Consider the following 19,640-nt stretch of genomic DNA (forward strand, 5'->3'; position numbering starts at 1 on the left):
AGTATAATTTGTTCATGTCACATTTTCACACTTTAACCTGAATACTATTTTCTTTTCGTTTACATTGTACGGTTTTAAATCTATATATTTTTACTAATATCATTATTATGGAATTTATCAAGAGTAAAAAATTTTTAGAACTTAAATGTTACAATGGATATTTATATAGGTTAAATAAAAAAAAAAATTGGTGATTTATCGAGTGTATTTCAAAAAATATCATGTTTGGATTTGTTTGATGGATGGTCAAAATTTTAATAATAATAATAAAAAAGTACTATGACCAATGAAACCAATTGAAAATTTTCAAAAATTGATGCGAGAAAAAGCAGTGCATATTTTAAAAATAACGGCAAAATATATTTACTGAACTTAGTGCTCAAGCGTTTTTTAGGCCTAGTATCCTTGTAACAATAATAATTTAACATTATAGTATTTACCTATTCTACCTATCATATAGGTAATATTATATTTTAGACTATAATTAACTCAATTTACTGTTTTACTAATAGAAAATAAATTATAATATATCTTTAAAAATAAGTTACACATACTGAGTTATCATAATATATTACAACCTTTTCGCCTAGGTTATTTATCATACCTATATGCAATGATTTATTATGTATTAAAACTAAATAAAACATAATCGCTATAACTTTATTGCTGAATGACTTCTCCAATTTTTTTTTGTTGAACTTTGGGTAATAATTTCATTCGTATTTACTGTAAAAGGTTAAAATACGATACAGATACGCACTTCATAATATTTTATATCGTTATTAAAGTAAAAATAAGTTATTTCCAACAACTAACATGTAATCATATATGGTATCATTTAAATTGATTTTTTGGATGAATATGTTTGGATAATAAAGCTTTAATGAGTGTCAAATGTTTTTAATTCAAATAACGTGCATACTTGAATACAATAATAGTTACTTCTGATATATATATATATATTAATGAAATAAAATGAACACATAAGTATATTTTTTAGTAAGTGCTTATATTAAATGTGCTAAATCTTTGTTTTTAACTTATTGGTAACATATAAAAAGTATCTGAAACGTAATGATTTAAATCTTTATTAGTATAATCTAAAACGCACAAATAAAACCGAAATATGGACAAAAAAAAAAAAAAAATTACTAAAATAGATAGTTTAATCTATACCAATATAGTAAGTAATTCGAAATTTTTTATGATAATCAGTGTAAAAATATTGAATACTAGATAGAGCTTTTAATTAAGCTTTAATTTATATAAATTAGTTTATTTATTTAGTATTAGCTACTATTTAGTATGATGAACTAACGATTTATTAATTTTTAGTTTTTTGCTTATAAATCTGTTATTATTTTCATGAAAATCATAAACTTGATACACTTTAAGTCTCATATACCTAAATTGGTACCTAATAGATATTTTATTAAAATATTCTTAGTGCGTACACTATGTTTTATTTTAAATGTTATATGAATATTTTGAAAACATGATAGGATTGATACGTATTTTACTAGGTTAATTATAGTTATTATACTAACTACTTTATCGTGTACTTAAATTTATTTTTTATAATTTAGTCATCAATGTTTAATTTTTTTCCTATTTTAATAATAAATTAACATAACTATGATATGTATAATGTCTACACAAGACATAAGTATAAAATAATTAAAATTCAATAGCTTAAAACTGTACAAATATTTCGATAAAAATAATTGAAAAACGTTCTTAGATGTATTTATATAGTACATTATAGCATTAAAGAATAGATTTTAAATTCATCGTTAATGAATATTTATTATATAATTTTGTTTTGTACATTTTCTAGAGTTTGGTAAGTTAAATTAAAATTTTATTCATATGAATAAAATAAAATTAGTTCACAATCTCGTTCATTTTACCTAAACGACTTAAAATACCTTGTTGGTTTTTATATGAAAATAACTATAACTTTTCCTTACCTTATGGTTCTATTTTATGATGTATTGATCACTTCGTAAAGGTGTAACACTTTGCTTGTAATTAATGCTCCAATAATTTTAGAAAAAAGGACATAGTATTAAAAATATAAAAACCGTATGTTAACATTTTAATTTAATTAATAATTATAATTAATATTAAATAACATATTTATATTTCTCACTTTTATTCTTTATTGACCCTTTATGGATTCGCATTCCAGATTATAACTTTTTAAAAACAAAAATCTGTTTTCTTACAATTATTATATCAATTAATTTCGTATTGATATAAATACATTTAGACATAAATATTAGAACATAGGACATTTTTATATTTAATTTTACCAGATATAATAAAACTTAATTTAATATCAACATGAAATATTTAAATAAATATGTTTATAATGATTCAGATTAAAAATATTCTAATACATTTTTATTAATTATAAATAACTTTTATGAAGTAAAATAAACTTCCAATATATAGATCAACATCATCAAAAATATGAACAAAATTCAAAATATTTAAGTCGATTAAAATTATTTATCATTGAAAGATTTAATTTAATTTTGTTCTTTTGTGGTCTGATAACTTTAATTTAGACGCGTGCTTAACGGGAAATTTCCTGCTAAGAAAATTTATATCATCGACCTAAAATCATAGGACTAGTAGTTCTGGCGTTAAAATTAAAAAGAAAATATTATATTAACCACGTAATAAATTATTTAGATGGTTTAGTTACTTAATTTTTCTTATTCGTCCAATAATACCTACTTAACAAATTCCCCTTAACTTCTTCATCTACTTTTTTTCAAAGTCAATTTTTAGAAAGTTAGTGGCGTTTATAGTTAATAAAATCTAAGTTTTAGATTTATTTTTAGTTTTTAGTATTCTTATAACACATTTGTGTATTTAGATTTTATGTATTGATAAATAGTAATATATAGTACTATTTTATAAAGTTAAATCTAATTTAATGATATTCTCTGGCGAAGTATTATAGATTTTATAATCAATAGCTTAAGAGTGGGAACTTTTAAATTATTTTATCAATCAATAAATGCTTTCATAAATTCTAAATATATATCTATGTCTTCATGGGTAAGTCGGATTCGGGTAGTCAGTCCTTTTATGGTAGATTGGCCACGGTGCTCCCGTGTTTTTTTTTTTGTAAGACAAAAAATTGTTTAGTTAGAAACTTTGTGTTTGAGATAATTATCAGTCATTTATAATGCAGTTGAGTTTAAGTATAAATTATTTTGTGCACTGTATTTTGCTTGTTGTAAAATATAGTAATATTATATATACATATAAATATATACTATATTTACATATATATTTATTATGTATATATTATTATCATATAAGTAGTGATTATAAATACCGAACAAAGTTCGTTTATGAAATGTTTTTTTTTAAATTTATTTTGTCGTCTACTTTTGTTCGTCATACGTATATTATATACGGTATATAAGTATATATGTAGGTATATTTTGATGTTTGTGGTCCAGCATGATTTTAGATGCTGTGAAGTAGAATATTTTTTCCAATCTGGTTCGGACGTGAACTTATATCATAACCGCAGTATTTGATTAAACGGAATTTGACTTTGGACCGTTTAGCAGGAATACGTCATATCCCAGCGGATTTCCAGTCACATCGAAGTCGTCGACGTCTGCCCACGCGGCGATGACGAAATCTTCGATCTCACATTCGTCGACACCCTTCAGTATCCGGAAATATCCATTTTCACCCCACCATCTTCCCCATGAGTTTGATACAATCTATGAACATAAAAAATATAATTGTATTATTATAATTTGAACGAATAGAGTGAGGAGGCTTTGTTTTCTAAAATAGTATTATACTATACTACAAAAAACTTAACTAATTGTTCAATAAAAATATCAAAAAAAAAAAAAAATGTTTAATTTATTCTAATTATTTGTGATTTGGCCGTCGCGTTAGTCTTACTTACCCAATATTTGACAATCCGACCGTTATGGTACTCTTCACCCCAACCAACGATTCTCACCGAATGGTATCCTGTTCTCGATCCCGACGCCAAATTTGAACATCTGTACACACCCGATTTGTACATGAAAAAGTCTCTAGACACTTTCATGACGGCTGAAAGTATAAAGTCAACAATGTAAGATTAACTCCATATCATAATATAGTACATTAATGAAAAACATTATACTTACCTACTATATATACATATCATTGTATAAGTATTATTAATTACTAATTACTATTTCTTATATAAAAATACGCATTATCAAAGTAATTATTATTTTGGTTAAAAAAGTTTTTTTTTATATGCTTGTTATATTTATTAATTATATTTAGGTCAATAACGCACGATTTCAACATAAGTAACTAGCTAGGAAATAGTATGACGCTCGAGTGAAATATCGTTATGATTATCCTGAATTTGAGTTAAAATTAGAGAACTTGTATGACATCGAAAATTCGTGAGTCGTATACTAAAAAAAGTATGCAAGTTTTAATCAATATGCTATTTTCATAGCTATTCAAATATTATTCTTAATAGGAATCAAACCCAAGGTGATCGAATGTTTAAAGTAAGTGAGTAATGACAAAAACATATACAGAATGATCTTGTTGCAGTAAATTGCTATTTGAAATTAAAACTGGTGTTTATTTTGATAAAAGCATTTATAAAGTTATCACACTATACAGTGTAAGTTTATTTTTATTTATAATCATTTGTATAATAGATAAGATATGTGAAGTGACAGTATAAACCTATGCTCTCGATATGTTTTACACACTATACTACTCTTCTAATCTTTAGATAATATTTATGCATGATTTACAATAATTTCAATATTTATAAATCATAGTACATTATTATGTGGAAAAAAAATATTAATTGTGTATATAAGTATGGGGTGAATTTGTTATAAATTTCCATTGGTATATTAATTTCGCATTATAAATTATTAATATATTTACGAGTGTAGTAGTTATAGTGAGATTCTGAACGTCGATGCAAATACGATAAAAATATGATTTTTAAATTAGAAAACTACCGATACCATTGTACACATTTGTCATTGTACCGTATTGAAATACGGGTTTATTGTCAAACAGTAATTGTCTTAAAACTCGTATTGCCAAAGAACTTTATTGTTGTATAACTCGTATTGTCACTGCAACAAACACGAGTTGGAACTGTATTGTCTCACCTACCTACGTGTTCACTTTACTGTACAAATTATTCAAACCAGAACAATATTTGCAAAGACTGCCTTGAGTTTACTTTCTCACAATGTCCGATCAATATAAAACATTATGTGCTAATACACGTTTTTATTCATAAAAGCTGGTACGTTTAAATCACACTGTTTATCTAGCTGCCAGCTAGTATGAAGTAAGATCGAAATTTTACGAGAAACAATAAAATACTAATAATACCGTGTTTTGTATTGAAATACAATATGTTTATTGCATAGATTATGTTTGTAATTAGAACGTGTAATTCATTAATTTATGTTGAATGATGACTGGTCATCGATACAAGTAAGATATAAGCGTTATCTAGAGTTACAGCTTTTAGATAGCGTTAATTTAAGAACACAAAAATAACTCGGAGAAAGAACGGTTAAGTTAAAATATAGCATAGGCGTATTTCGAATTGCGAAGGTCATTAGCGCGCACACACGTGTGTGTATTTAGGTTCAAGTAATTACAGGCCGTTATGCATCTTATTCGAACCTTGACAGAGTTTGCATTTAACAGATTACTGGTACTTATAATACATTTATGTATGCATAATATATTATGTAGGGTAATCTATAAACTAATAATTCTTAGAACTTGCTATTGTGATTATAATATTCAAGGATGTATCTAAGATTTTCTTGCCTTATACAATACAATTTTATTATCCCTTTATATTAATTGTTTGGTTGTCTCTATTACGTTTTCATAAATTGTTCATAATTTTATAAGCTATCTTTTAATTGCTGATAAGTGATAATACTATACTCGTATAATAGTCAGTCTAGTAATGGTACTTTGGTACTTAATATTCAACTTCCCCACAGTATCTTAATAATATTCATGGTAAATTTTATTTAAATGAATGGATATAAAAACTTAAATATTTTTATTGGAAAAGAGTACACATGGTATCTATATTTTGATTGTCATAATACAATGTATTGTTATTTCTACAACATAAATTAAATTTCAATTTAAATTACAGTTATTCAACTGAAATTATTAATTAATTAATTAATTTTTATCTTCATTTATATATTTTTTTTTTTATTTATTCCAGATTATTACTTATATAATAATAATTTTTTTTAAACAAAACATAAACAACTTAAATAAACGAGTAAAACAAATATCTAAAAGTTATTAGAACTTTAAAAAATACTATATACAGCGTCTACAGTCATTTTTATGTACAGGAAATAGCAGTAATAATCTGTAGTATTTATAGTAATAATTGGTAGGATAAAATTAAATAATAGTGCTCCGTTAAATAAAAACGATATGTGGTTAAATATTGTTTAAGTTTTTAAATTATTTAATAGATCTTTTTTTTTTTCTGTTTTAAACCAACAGCAGAGAAGGATCTGTGTGAACAATACTACTCCTCAGTTTTTAAATTATTTAATAGATCTAGTAGGTGTAATTAAATGCGTATAATATATTAATATGTGAATTGTAAAGTATACAATATTATAATTTTAATATAATTATCCTTTTTGAAAAAATTAATTGTATCTAATATAATAGAATTTGATTTTTTCCCTACCCCCTGAAAAAACAGCCTGCACTTATTATGACTATTACCATAAATTATGAACATCGTATATGCATACTATTAAATTATAATAATTTAAGCCACACGCGTTGAATCACATACCTTGCACTGGTCCTGAGGTCAAAATTTCGTGCATTATACCTTCTTCTGTGGCTACCCGGTAAACAGGACCGACTCGGTGAAGTCGAGTTTTGGTCAGACGGTCGTTATTGGATCTTACGCGACGCGGACACTGCGCCATAGACTCTTTCTTCTTTTTTGAAACCGCGCACGTGGACATCTGGCCTTCCCAAGGGTAACATTCCTCTGTGATCAGTCTGGGGAAATATATATAACACATTAATAGTGTATTACGATCGTAGTTTTATTGAAATACAATTTAATTAATATTTATTATACATACTAAATTACTTTCTACTAGCAAATTCAAATTAATTCCTCTAGAAATACCTAAGCCCCCATCGGTGAAAAATAAAAATTATTCATAGTTCTGTTCTTATTGTATATCTCAAAATCATGTGATATCGGTGTAACCTACATTGATAAAATTATAGTTGTTTTTAATTATTGTATTGCGTACGTGAAATTTAAGGTAAAACATTAAAATATTACACAAAATATAAATATTAAAAACACATGTATAAATTGAAATTAAAAATAACAACAAACCAAAATATATTTTTCTATACAGTTTTCAGTAGGTAATTAGTAAATAATTTGCAAAATAATAATATTGTGGAATTATAAGAAATATTGATGGTTTTTCATTTTATTACAAGTATTAACAATTAACGACAAAACGATATCTTTGAACTATCCTCTATTGGATGCTTGTTTGATTGCGCGTAGTGTTCGAACTCACCCAAACTTCCTAATCCAATTCCACGCTCTGGTCAAATGGCCGCCTTGACATCCTTGTTGATTTAGGTTGTTGCACGACAACAGGTGTTGTGGGGACAATACATCGCCGATTGTGCGTTTACTCATAATTCCAAAACGGTCGGTGGTAACTTGAACAGTGCTTATGGCCCAAGATGCACCGCACCAGCCTTGGTCGATCGGCTGCGAAATGTATCTGCCCCAGACTTCACGGGCATCGTAAGACCGTCGCAAATTACCTCGCTGGAATACGGCTTTTAACGGTTTCATTTGCAAAATCTGAATAATACGTTAAAGTTCAACATATATATTATCACAAAAATTTATAAAAGCCAACACCATGTTATAAGTATTATATAAGAATGGCTATATCTAAAAATAAAAATAAAATAGTATTTTAGTTTTAGCCTAACCCACTTTTTCTAATAATCATAAAAAAATTTATTAGTGCACTACTACCGATAATCTTGACTGATTTCTCGGGATGTTATAGTTTTCCAATATTTCAAAAACTTGATTTTTTAAATTCGTGTAAATGTGAAATAAAATAACAAGAAAAAAAAATTAAACCATACTGCAGATAAGTGTAATTATGAATTTAATTTTCTACTTTGATTTAATCACTTCAAATATCTATAGCTAAATAGCTTATAAGAGTATAACTATTTTTAGTTAAATATAATTTTTTCCTACAAAATAGAAATATTTTTAGTTTTCATTTTTTTTTTTACCCGATTTAAAATACGAGAAATAAACCGAATCTACTTAAACAATTGTTTAACAAAACACGTACTGATAAAATTTTATTGGGATAATGAGGCATAGTTCTAAAAAATGGATAGTTTCTTATTAAACATATGATTCTAATCACTTTAAATTCATAATATCATAAGAGTATTATGGTATAGAAGATAAGTAGTTATATGAATTTTAGAACGTATATATCTAATTATAATATAATATTGTTATTACATCGGGCAAAAAATTAGTTGCAACTTTATAATTACAATTTGATACACACCTTTTTTTTAGAATGCAGTGTACCTAGCCGCAGTTGCAGGCCCTCGTCGTATCTTCTACCCCAAAATTCACTATAATTGCTGGCCGACCATCCGAACCGATGCGCTTGGTGTCTAAGGGTATCCAAAATGTACGTGTCGATAAGACATTCGTTGGAGCTGCACATCAACTGCATTTTGCCATTGGATTCTTGACATCGGCTACAGTAATTAATGTTCAAAAGATATAATAACTACCAATAAAAAACCTAACTTAAATTGCCAATTCATTTATAATTTTATTTCTATCATAGTTTTTATGATTTAATTAATTAATTTGAATTTTGTGAAATTTGAATTTTATGACATAATTAACTGATCATTATTATTACGACCGATTTTACTAACCATTCGTTACAATTGAGGTTGACTGTTTCTCCATACTTATATGTCTGGCCATTGGAATAGCATTCTGCACAAACATTAAAAAAATTATTATTACCTTATAGATTTGATTATTTTTATTAAACTATTACCATATTATTATATACAATTAATACGTACAATGTTCACCTTATAAATCTTTACAATTATACTTAATATTAATTGAAAATACCATGATTTAAAATTACATAGTTTTGTCTACATAATATAACATTAAATATTATCAGGACGTTGCTAAAGTATTAGTTATTATTTTAAGTACGATCACAAATACGAATACTGCAGTATATTAATTATACATGTATAATGTATAGTACAAGTATACAATATGTATATTTATATTCCAAAGTATATCATAGCAAGTAAAATTATAAATACATTTTAAATTTATTTCGCATGGTAAATTATTGGCATTCGCTTTTATTACATATCGAATGTATAAATAATAAAGGTGCCTTCATTTTATGTTTTCATAGATATTAGTAGTTTTTAAATCGAAACTCAATTATTTTTAATTCGGAAAATTGATTAAATTTAAATTATATATATATATATATGGTTCAGTTAGGTTAGGTTGATTAGTTGTTGGAAATAAAAAATAATAATTGAAAATGACATTTATATAAAAAGGAGGTCTAACAATTTCCTGAGTAGTGAAGATTACCATTTGGCATTTTTCAGTGAGCCTCAAACACGTAAATACAATAACATGAATTATTTCAAGCACGTGAGATCATCTCAATTTTAGTTTATAATAACTGTAAGATTATTTTCATAAATTCATATTATTATTGTTCCAAGTACATTGCAATGGTGTAGCGAAATTTATTAATACTATAAGGTAACTGATCAGTAACAGTTGGCAGCTTGAATAAGTATATTTCAATCAAAATGATTACTAAGAAATTGATTTGTATCGTGAATAATATAGGTAATTGTAATATCGTAAATTATCAAATTTTATATGAAATTCAGAAAATTGTTTTTGGTTTTTATCAAACTAAAAGCGGGGAGCAAATATTTTGAGAGATTTTTTTTTATAAAATTGTATATATACCTAATATATTATATTATATAATATTTAACATTATTAAAAAAATAAGGATTGGAAGAGGAATGCCGCGAATTCGTTGACCCGGGGTGCTAACATTTTTACCTTACATGATCCCGAAATAGCATTTAATAATTTCAGGTAACATAGTAATATTATTATAATATCTATATGGTAAATATTATTTGCACACGCATTTTTTTTTATCCTTGCGGAATAATTATACCACATTATTACAGAATTTTGCACATGAATGGACGAGGAACAGCTGGAGGAAGTCGACAATATAGCACTATAGGACGTGAAAAATACCGAAACAATGGTTGTGGTGTACGAGATGAAAAATCGAGTATAATATTATAATACGTATTTATCTATAGTCTACACACTACACAGTACACGGCAACTTGCACGACACACGTCGACGCGCAATACAATAATAAGTAATAATAATAACAATAATATGGTTATAGTCGAGTGTGAATTATTATAATTTAGGTTTCGCATTGGCGAACAATAATACATAAAAACGATTATAATCAAATACGAATAATACGTAAAAATGTAATATTATAAATTTTATTAAATAATAGGTAGGTCACACATTACAGTAATTGGACATTGAACAATTAAAACGTTCTCATGGTCTTTCTTTCCTACCCGAGCCTATTGATTATATCTTACTGTATAGTTTCCTTAGGTAATTTATCTAACCTATACTTATAACTCTTTAAAATCACTTTTTCCCTTGCCACCGGTTATACTACATATTACTACATATTCGTCCATGTGGATCCCTATGTTTTGGTCATTCTATAGATAAAATTAGGTTAAGTAAAGTTTTCTAAATTAGTATTACAAAATGTAATTACCACACACCTTTTATTAACTTACAGTTAGTGATACAATTTATGTTGAGATGTTGAGATAAATAACATATTATAGGTATAAAATGATGGAAAAATGGTATCACTCTGCTATATGATAGGTGTCGATAGGTGCTTTTAATATATTCATCATTATGACAAATGTGCTAAATAACTCAAAAAGAGTCAAAAAAATTTTAAAATTATATTACGTATAGAAAATTGTGATGATTATATAAATATTATTAAAAATTTTAAGTATCTACAATTATTCATTTTTTAGTTATCTCATTCAAAAAACCAAAATCGATTTTATCAAAAATTGGACTTGTGTAAAATGTCCTGTTTTTTTTTATTTTTTTTTTTTTTGGTTTTGTTTTTTTCCGATTATTTTGAAAAGCACTGAATTTTCAATTTTTTTTTTAATACAAACTATAAATTGTATTTACTATTCAAAACTATCTTCAAAATTGAAAATCAAAACATTCTTTCGACTATTTATTACTATTTTTGATCGGGTTATTCTTTTATATCCCATGGCAGGGAAAGGTAATTGGCGGCCCGTGAGCTTTTTATTTGGCTTGTGCTAGATTTTAAAATTACACATCATAATACAATTTTAAGGTTAAAAATTAACATTATAAGCAAAACAAATGATAATTAAAATGTACATTTTGAAAGACTTTTTATTGCTTTCTATGCTCTAGCCCGCTAGATTTTAATTTTCTAAAATTGGCCTTCTAGTAATTCCCATTTCAATAGTTGTGACATCTGTAATTTTGGCACCAATAGCTATATAGAACCTTTATTCGATATTAAAATGAAAATATAATGAATTGCTGTTTTTTGTATAGCATTATGTGTTTAAAAGTGTAATATGTGCCTATGTAACTAAAAAAAACTTGTTATGTGATGTCGTTATGATGTAATTAAATTACATTTTCTTTAATAACTTGGGGTGAAATGACATATTTTTAAGGTGATATATTTTGTTAACCTTTTGTTCACTTTATTACACATATTAATATGGTTAAATTATATTGGTATAGGTTTTCTCACGTTTGTTTACTGTCGGCGCTGGTTTGGGAACAACTATGTGTTTACAAAACGACAAGAAGTCGGGACAACAGTCTTCGGACCGAGTGTGGTTGCAAAAGTCATCGCAGTAACACAACGTGTCCAGTATCGGTACAGTACAGTCGTCTTGTCGGCCTTTGCAACAACCTCTAGGTCGAGTAGAACAGTATTGGCCTGCCAGGTCTGGACCGTATTCGAACGCCGCCGCACAACCTAACGCCACCACCATTACGGCGACCACGGTGGGCGACGTCGTCATCTGTAACATAATTATTACCCAAACGTGTCAGACGAATTATTAATATTATATTGACTATGTTTTTATAAATATTATTAAGTTCTAAATAAATATTGTTGTGAAATAAATTACACTTTCAATATATTTATTTTTATATATTTAGACTATTTTCATAGAATATGAATATCATAATATTATGATAATATGTCTAATCATTTTTATCATAGAATAATTACATGATTTGATTTATGCATGTAATATCAATCATAATTTAAATAAATTATTCAATTTAAAACATATTTTGTAATTTTTACTTGGTGGCACCGTGGTTTTAATAGTAAGTTATTGACTTGATAACTAATCTATATTATATTCATTTTCTTTCGACGAAATTATTGTAAGAGAAATTGGTTTATCTTCAAAATATAACAACTAATGTTAATTTGTTTGATATTTTACAGGTACATACATAAATATATATATAGGTATGCATATTTTATTCAGCAAACTAATAATTCGTACATTTATAACGATATGTACTCATAAAGCAAACATTTTTTTAGAAATGCTTCAAATTTACTTTAATATAATATTTATTCGCGGAGACAAGTTTAATCTATTGTAGTTTTATGTCTCCTAAAATATGTAGTTAGTATAGTAGTGAATAAAAATTGTAATTTATGTAATCGATAATAGTTTTAAAGATGTAAATTTTTGATCGTCAGTTTAAAAAATGTGTCTTTACATTTAAAACTTTGAGTAATCGTATTTTTTCTATCCGACGATTCACACGTTTTAATCGCACCCACCCGAATGACAAACTCTTCGTAAAAAAAAGATTACAGCATGTAAAAATTACTTTTTATTTATTTTTAAATCACTTATAAATAGGTATACGAGTTAAAATATTTAATATCATTTTTGTTTTCATATTATTTATAAAATTAAAATGTATTTATAAGTTGGAACGGTATGATATTCATATAATAAATTAAAAAAATATTATTATTGCACCTTAACGATAATGACCCAGTTACGTCGTATATATAAATAAGTGCATATTATTATGTGTGGCCAATTAATTTTCGAGTAAATAGACTAGTCATGAGAAAAATTGAAAAATCACTCTGTCAAAAGATCTTCTAGTTTCAAAACTTAATATACTCCCGATACCAGTAAATAGTAATTCTTTATATTTCATAAATAAGTTAATTTATTATTATTATAAATTGTCGTAGAGTTGAAAATTTTACTATGAACGATATTTTACCGAAATTCCGTTAAATTGTACTTTCATTTTATTTTATTTTTTATTTGACGACTATTCGTTTTACTTAAATAATGAAACAATGAACATTCATAATCTGTAAATTATTATTTTTCACAACAAAATTATCTGCTAGAGTAAGAGGTATCAACTTCATTAATTTTACATTTTTAAATTAGTCTTTTATTCATTTATTGTATGAATATAATAAAAAAAGTTGAATATATATTTATTCTAGATTATCTGTTAATTACTTATTTCTAATATATAATGCTACTCCGCGGAAATGTTCTCCCACTTGAATTAATATAGTACTAATCTATAGGCATCTACTATGAATACATAATTTTAGTCTGACTTTTCTATATTTAACTTTTGTATAATTTAATAAAATCATTGTGTATTACCTGTATTATAACTAACCATTTGTAAAATATTTTAAAAACAAAAATAAAAAAAAAATTCACTTTTTTTCGAGTATGATATTAGGTAAGAGTTTATTTTTTTATGAATAGCTATAAATAAAACGAAGAATAAAATAAATAGTACTTAAATAAAAGTTATTACTTATTACATATATATGATTATGTATATAAATGTATTGTATACGTATATTACTCATATTTAGAAATTACGGACTATCTCTATACATAAAATATAACGATTGGATTTTTACTGTAGCCTGCAGGGTTGTTAATTGTTATATTTTTATCACAATGTGTACAGTCATATCTGACGCAAATACACGTTGTTTTTATATTCGTATTGTGTAAAATAACAAGTATATACTTTATTTAGCTGCGTGCGAGTTATACGACGTAAATAAACATCTGATATTTAATGTTAAACTTGAAATGGCTTGTGGCCCTTGAGATGAAGTTTGTTTTTTTTTTATACTTAACGACATATCAAGCTTTAAATACCAACGTACATTATTCTCATTATAAATACAGTGTGTCCAAATATAATTTTAACACCAAATGTCTATATAGGGAAGATATTTAATTTAAATCTGTTTTTTTTTTTTTTTTTTTTTTTTTTAGTCGGAAAAGTTATAACCATATTAGTATTACTATTGATACTAGTATTCAGTCATTAAGTGTATGGTTAGAATATACGTTTTGGAAAAATTCAAATAATTATATCACGTTTAGCCTACACAAAGAGTGTTCTTTAATCACAATGATTTTCTTAAGATTTTTTACTTATTTTGATGTAACTAATAATTAAATTCCATCAATTTAAAATTTTAATTTTTGTATTATACTTTTAGATTTTAATATTACAATAAATGAAACAGTTGTGTAACAATAAGTATACGTGTTGCTCGAAATCACATAAGTTATGTAGTTGATGCTCATATATTGATGTATGTATAAATTGTTGTGTGTTTAAAATAGTGAGTACCCGGATATTGGGCCACTACAGTATTACATAACAGGTAGACCCAGTTTTGGGTAAACTATTTTCAATAATTTTGTATTATTGTATATTGTAATTGAGCCACTATTAAGTTTTAAATTTTAATAAAATAATATTTAATATAATACGTCATGCAGAAATTGCTACAATATCTAATACTGCAGTGCCCATAAAACTTTATTTGAAGCGATCATGTACGTTATCTCAAAAGGTAATAAATTATTCAATATCAAATAGAATAGTATATATTATACATATATATTAATAATATAATATTTATATGTCACGTCTTAGTATTCATAATATTTTAAATGTTTTATTGAGAGATAAATTAGAAGTTTATATTAGAATTAAAATCGTAGAAATATTAAAAGCCAGAAAACGAACTTTAAGCTTTAACTTTAATTTCTTGATGAAATTAAAAATACGAAGAAGGTGAAAAAACAGATTTGAATTTATTTAATCTTTATTGTATTGTTTAAAAGAAATAATTGTATTTTTATGTATTAGAACTTAGGTTAACGTTATATATTCGTATATTTTTCTGTCAACATTTATCGCCCAATCTTCAGATAGTAAAAGGTAAACAAATATTTTATACGAAGCTGATAAATAAAATGTGACTTAATTACCGATCTCCCCAAAATAGTATTACTTAATTATTGCAAAAAATTTCTTAAATTTATTATGTGAATGTCAATTAACTCGTATTTAGGAAACGTTGTAGTAACAAATTTTTAATGAGTTAAAATTAATGGAATCATTTAGGTTTATCTTAATCTATAATTAAAATTTGCTTGCACTTAAGCAAAATTGATATAAATCAATTATCACAAATTGTGTAGTTTAACTTATATACTTTGATTGAAGGAAAATCTAGTTTAATTGAAATTATTGAAGGAAAAATATTTTACATCACTTTTAACTTAAGAATTTTATCATCGATATAATAAATTATATGTTGCATGGCTATTTTATGTGGATCGTTTTAAAGATTTGTTTTTTTGTATATTTAACAATAAACTAACAGTATCATATAGAATGAAAATGAATAATGAATATTGTTACTCCACTTAAGTATTTTACATTATTGGACGTTAATAAGAAAAAATATCAGAGCCAAGATTTTTTAATGTTAACGCGTTTTATTTCCAAATTCTGAAACATTATTAAAACCCATCGACCATATTATTATAAAATAGGTATCTACACAGTCGTGATTTCTACTAAACAATGGCGTATTGGTTAAAAATAAATTTTTAAACTGATTACGCATTGTTTATAATTTACGTTACCTATATCTTATAAATATTTATTGGCCTAGAATTTTACACACCTCATACATCTTATACATTTTAAAATGTTCTCATTTCTTTGTTTTTATATATTGGCCATCTATATTTTAACTTATATTAAAATATTTCATAAAAAATGTTATTGAAAAATGAACAAATCCGTTTTAGAAATACGCGTTTGCATATTTTTAAATCTAATTTTAAAAGATTAAAAATAAAACAATAGTTATGTAATATCATATATAAATAATCTGTTTTATTATATACCTACTAAATTAAAATTTTTCTTACGAAGAATTTCAAGTGTAATAAGCATTTAGGAATTTGGAAGTAAAAAAAACATTGAAGAATATTAGTTTTGGTTAACATATTAGTGCTGTATTAAAATTCAGTCGAAGGATAATAATTACAATAATTAGTTTAAAGAATCATATTATATATATCAAATAAGTAATAAACAATTGAAAGACACTGATAAAACTTTTCAAATTTCCCATAAAAACAAACTAGTTTCAAAATGCCTCTATTTGTGTTATTATACATTGTTCAGCTTCTTGACACCATACTTATTCTGAACAAGCAAGTTTTGCGAAATGCGAGTATCAAAAATGCTTATAGCGATATTCAGATTTCTATTGCGGTTATTCGACTATCGGATAATAATTATAATATTCATTTTGTCTGATATATTAATTAGTTTTCTCTTTAAAATTTATATAATACATATTATGTCATATATATATGATCTCGTGATAATTTGATTAGATTAAGTGTTATTAATTATATTATCATTGTTTTAATATTTTAAACAACTCCATCGGTGTTAAATATTATTACCTAAAATAATGTAGGTACTGATTTTATATCATATGTTATGTATTCTATTAGATAGATTGCTATTATTCAAGTTACTCACCGAAATGATGTCGAATCAAACAGCTCTAAGACGATCTATTATTAAAAAAAAACTCAGTTACACCGCACACACATACAAATGCGCGCGCGCTGGACACACACAGACACACACGCGACACACTACACTACATAATAATAATAATTATTTTATGATGTTACAGATATAATCGATTTGTCTCAGATTTTCAGCCATAACGATAACGACTGTGATAATATAATAATATGATTCGTAGCAGAAACACCGACTCGCTTCGAAGAAATTTATATCGAAATAGTAACAATATTTTACTGTAGGTATTATAACAGCAACGTTGCTTAAATGTAAGACATAAAAAATAAAAATATATTTCACGCGGTCGTTTAGGCAGATAGTCTCGGAATAGACTGTCAAGGAAAGTGCAGCAATCGTCAGATTATGTCCGTCTACGAATGGCACACATACCTCTATTGTATAGACGATATAAAATTATATTATTTTAATAACACGACGATGAGCGCTATTGTTTGCTGACTACCTCTTAAAACGCATTTTACAGACGTTGCGTGGTCGGCGCCACGGCGACAACAATATAATTATTAGCAAGTCAGTATTTCGGGCAAGACTACTACGTGTCCTTTTTAAGTGTATGTTTGTGTTTAATGTTTGTTTACATGTTATTCTGATAGGTGAAAATCTGAGGGATGAGATTATATAATATTATTATTATTCTTCAGCGTATTTGAAGTTAAAATGTATAATTTTGATATGACAGTTTTTTTTTGAAATCTTTGAAATATTAAAAAATGTGAAATGTGCAAGCGTATTTTTGTTAGGTTAGGTTTGGTTAGGTATGAAAAATCTTGTTCTTAAAATATATTTTATTTGCACTAAGAGAACGCTAGTTTCGCATTTTGTTATACATTTATTGAATTCTTATAAGTTATATTACAAAATTGCGCACTTTTAAGATGACATGTGGTCAATTTTGTGATTATATTTTTATTTTTTTTAGTTATTAGCCCAATAGCCAGTAAGAGCTAAGCTGTTACTTATATATTATAATAATCATAAGCTGTATCCATGGTGACTGTGGGTGCTCGGTGTTACCATCTACATTTCTACTTCAATTAATATGTTATTATAATATAAAAATTGATAATACCGGTCGATACTAAAATGTTATACTCAATATTATAGTTATTTATATTAAACATTTATAATTCAAATAAAAAATAATAAAAATATATTACATCTAAAAACAGTATACGTTTGATTTTGATTTCAAGATTTTGTTGATAAATAAATAAATAAGTTCCGTGTATAGTGTATACGTATATTCGTGATAAGGTACTGTTTATAAAATGAGTAGGTATATATTATATAAAGTGCTTAACACACATTAAATGCTTTTTTATTGATTTTTATAGAAATCTTCTCACATTTAGTAAGAATGAAGTCAGATATTGATACTAATAAATAAAACTGTAGAAAATGTTTATTATATCTTATTTATTTGAATAAATACAACATTTTTTTTTTTTTTTTAGTTATAGCAAATAATGAATAAATAATTTCAAACAAATGTTTAAAATACATTTTTGTTTAAATATCTATTTTTATAAATCATACAAATACGATAAAAATAATTTGAAACGTGTAAAATCGTACTGTAATTAATGGAAAAATTACTTATTTCTTTATTTTTAATCAATAAAATAAACTTTTCTCCTCTTAGTGTATAATAATATAATGTAAACTCGACCATTATTATTATTTTAAAATACACGGATGTTTTCAATCAAAAAAATTAATTGTATTTCTTTCTAATTAAACACATACCACGTGATGTTAATCGTAAACGATAATTATGACACTGCAGCAGAATGTAGCAATAACTCAAAAAAATCGTATTATGTGCTGTAATGACAAATGACTGCATTATCATAGTGATCTTATAGAGATTTTTGAATTTCAATTCTCATGGAAAACTTCCATTATCGCGTATAATATTATTACACAATAAGTAGGTAGATGGATTCTACGTAGTAGGCGCATACACTTGTAATTAATGCGATGAGATATTTTTCATTTAACGGTGTTGAGGTTTTTCATATTTATTTTGTTTATTTTTTATCATTATTTCATAACGAATGTTGTAGCATCGGGATTAAAAAGGAGTAATAAACGCCTGCCTTCTCGCGTGTTTGTATTATAATATACTTAAACAACTCGCGAGGTTTCTCACCTCACCCGCATGTGCATTTTTCCATTCCACTAATGAATAAATAAAACATTTAAAACACCAATGATATTCAAGCATACGTGATATATAATATAGTTAATGCATAGCGCATAGTTTTAAATACGTGTTTAACACACTCGCCGAGGTTTATTTACCGACATTCCTAAAAGTTATAAGTACCAAATAAC

At 25.7% G+C, this 19,640-nt stretch overlaps 1 protein-coding gene across 4 annotated transcripts in view; it reads right to left on the minus strand.

The window, feature by feature from the left end:
- Positions 1-3,093: 3,093 nt before the first annotated feature.
- Positions 3,094-19,640, minus strand: part of LOC112604360 (tubulointerstitial nephritis antigen-like) — a 36,909-nt gene continuing 20,362 nt past the window's right edge. For 3 of the 4 annotated variants that reach the window (XM_025353349.1, XM_025353347.1, XM_025353348.1), the window contains 7 exons: positions 12,076-12,352; positions 9,064-9,127; positions 8,679-8,877; positions 7,641-7,936; positions 6,881-7,095; positions 3,950-4,101; positions 3,094-3,755 (listed from right to left, as the gene is read on the minus strand). In XM_025353349.1, the coding sequence (XP_025209134.1) occupies positions 3,564-3,755; positions 3,950-4,101; positions 6,881-7,095; positions 7,641-7,936; positions 8,679-8,877; positions 9,064-9,127; positions 12,076-12,352 (1,395 nt within the window). In that variant the 3' untranslated portion in view covers positions 3,094-3,563. Of the gene's footprint in view, positions 3,756-3,949; positions 4,102-6,880; positions 7,096-7,640; positions 7,937-8,678; positions 8,878-9,063; positions 9,128-12,075; positions 12,353-17,231; positions 17,318-19,640 lie in introns of those variants that run through there. The other variant, XM_025353350.1, reaches the window with a different exon arrangement.

The sequence above is a fragment of the Melanaphis sacchari genome, unplaced genomic scaffold (assembly GCF_002803265.2).
Source record: "Melanaphis sacchari strain LSU unplaced genomic scaffold, SCAv2.0 Contig11_pilon_pilon, whole genome shotgun sequence".
Lineage (NCBI taxonomy): Eukaryota > Metazoa > Arthropoda > Insecta > Hemiptera > Aphididae > Melanaphis > Melanaphis sacchari.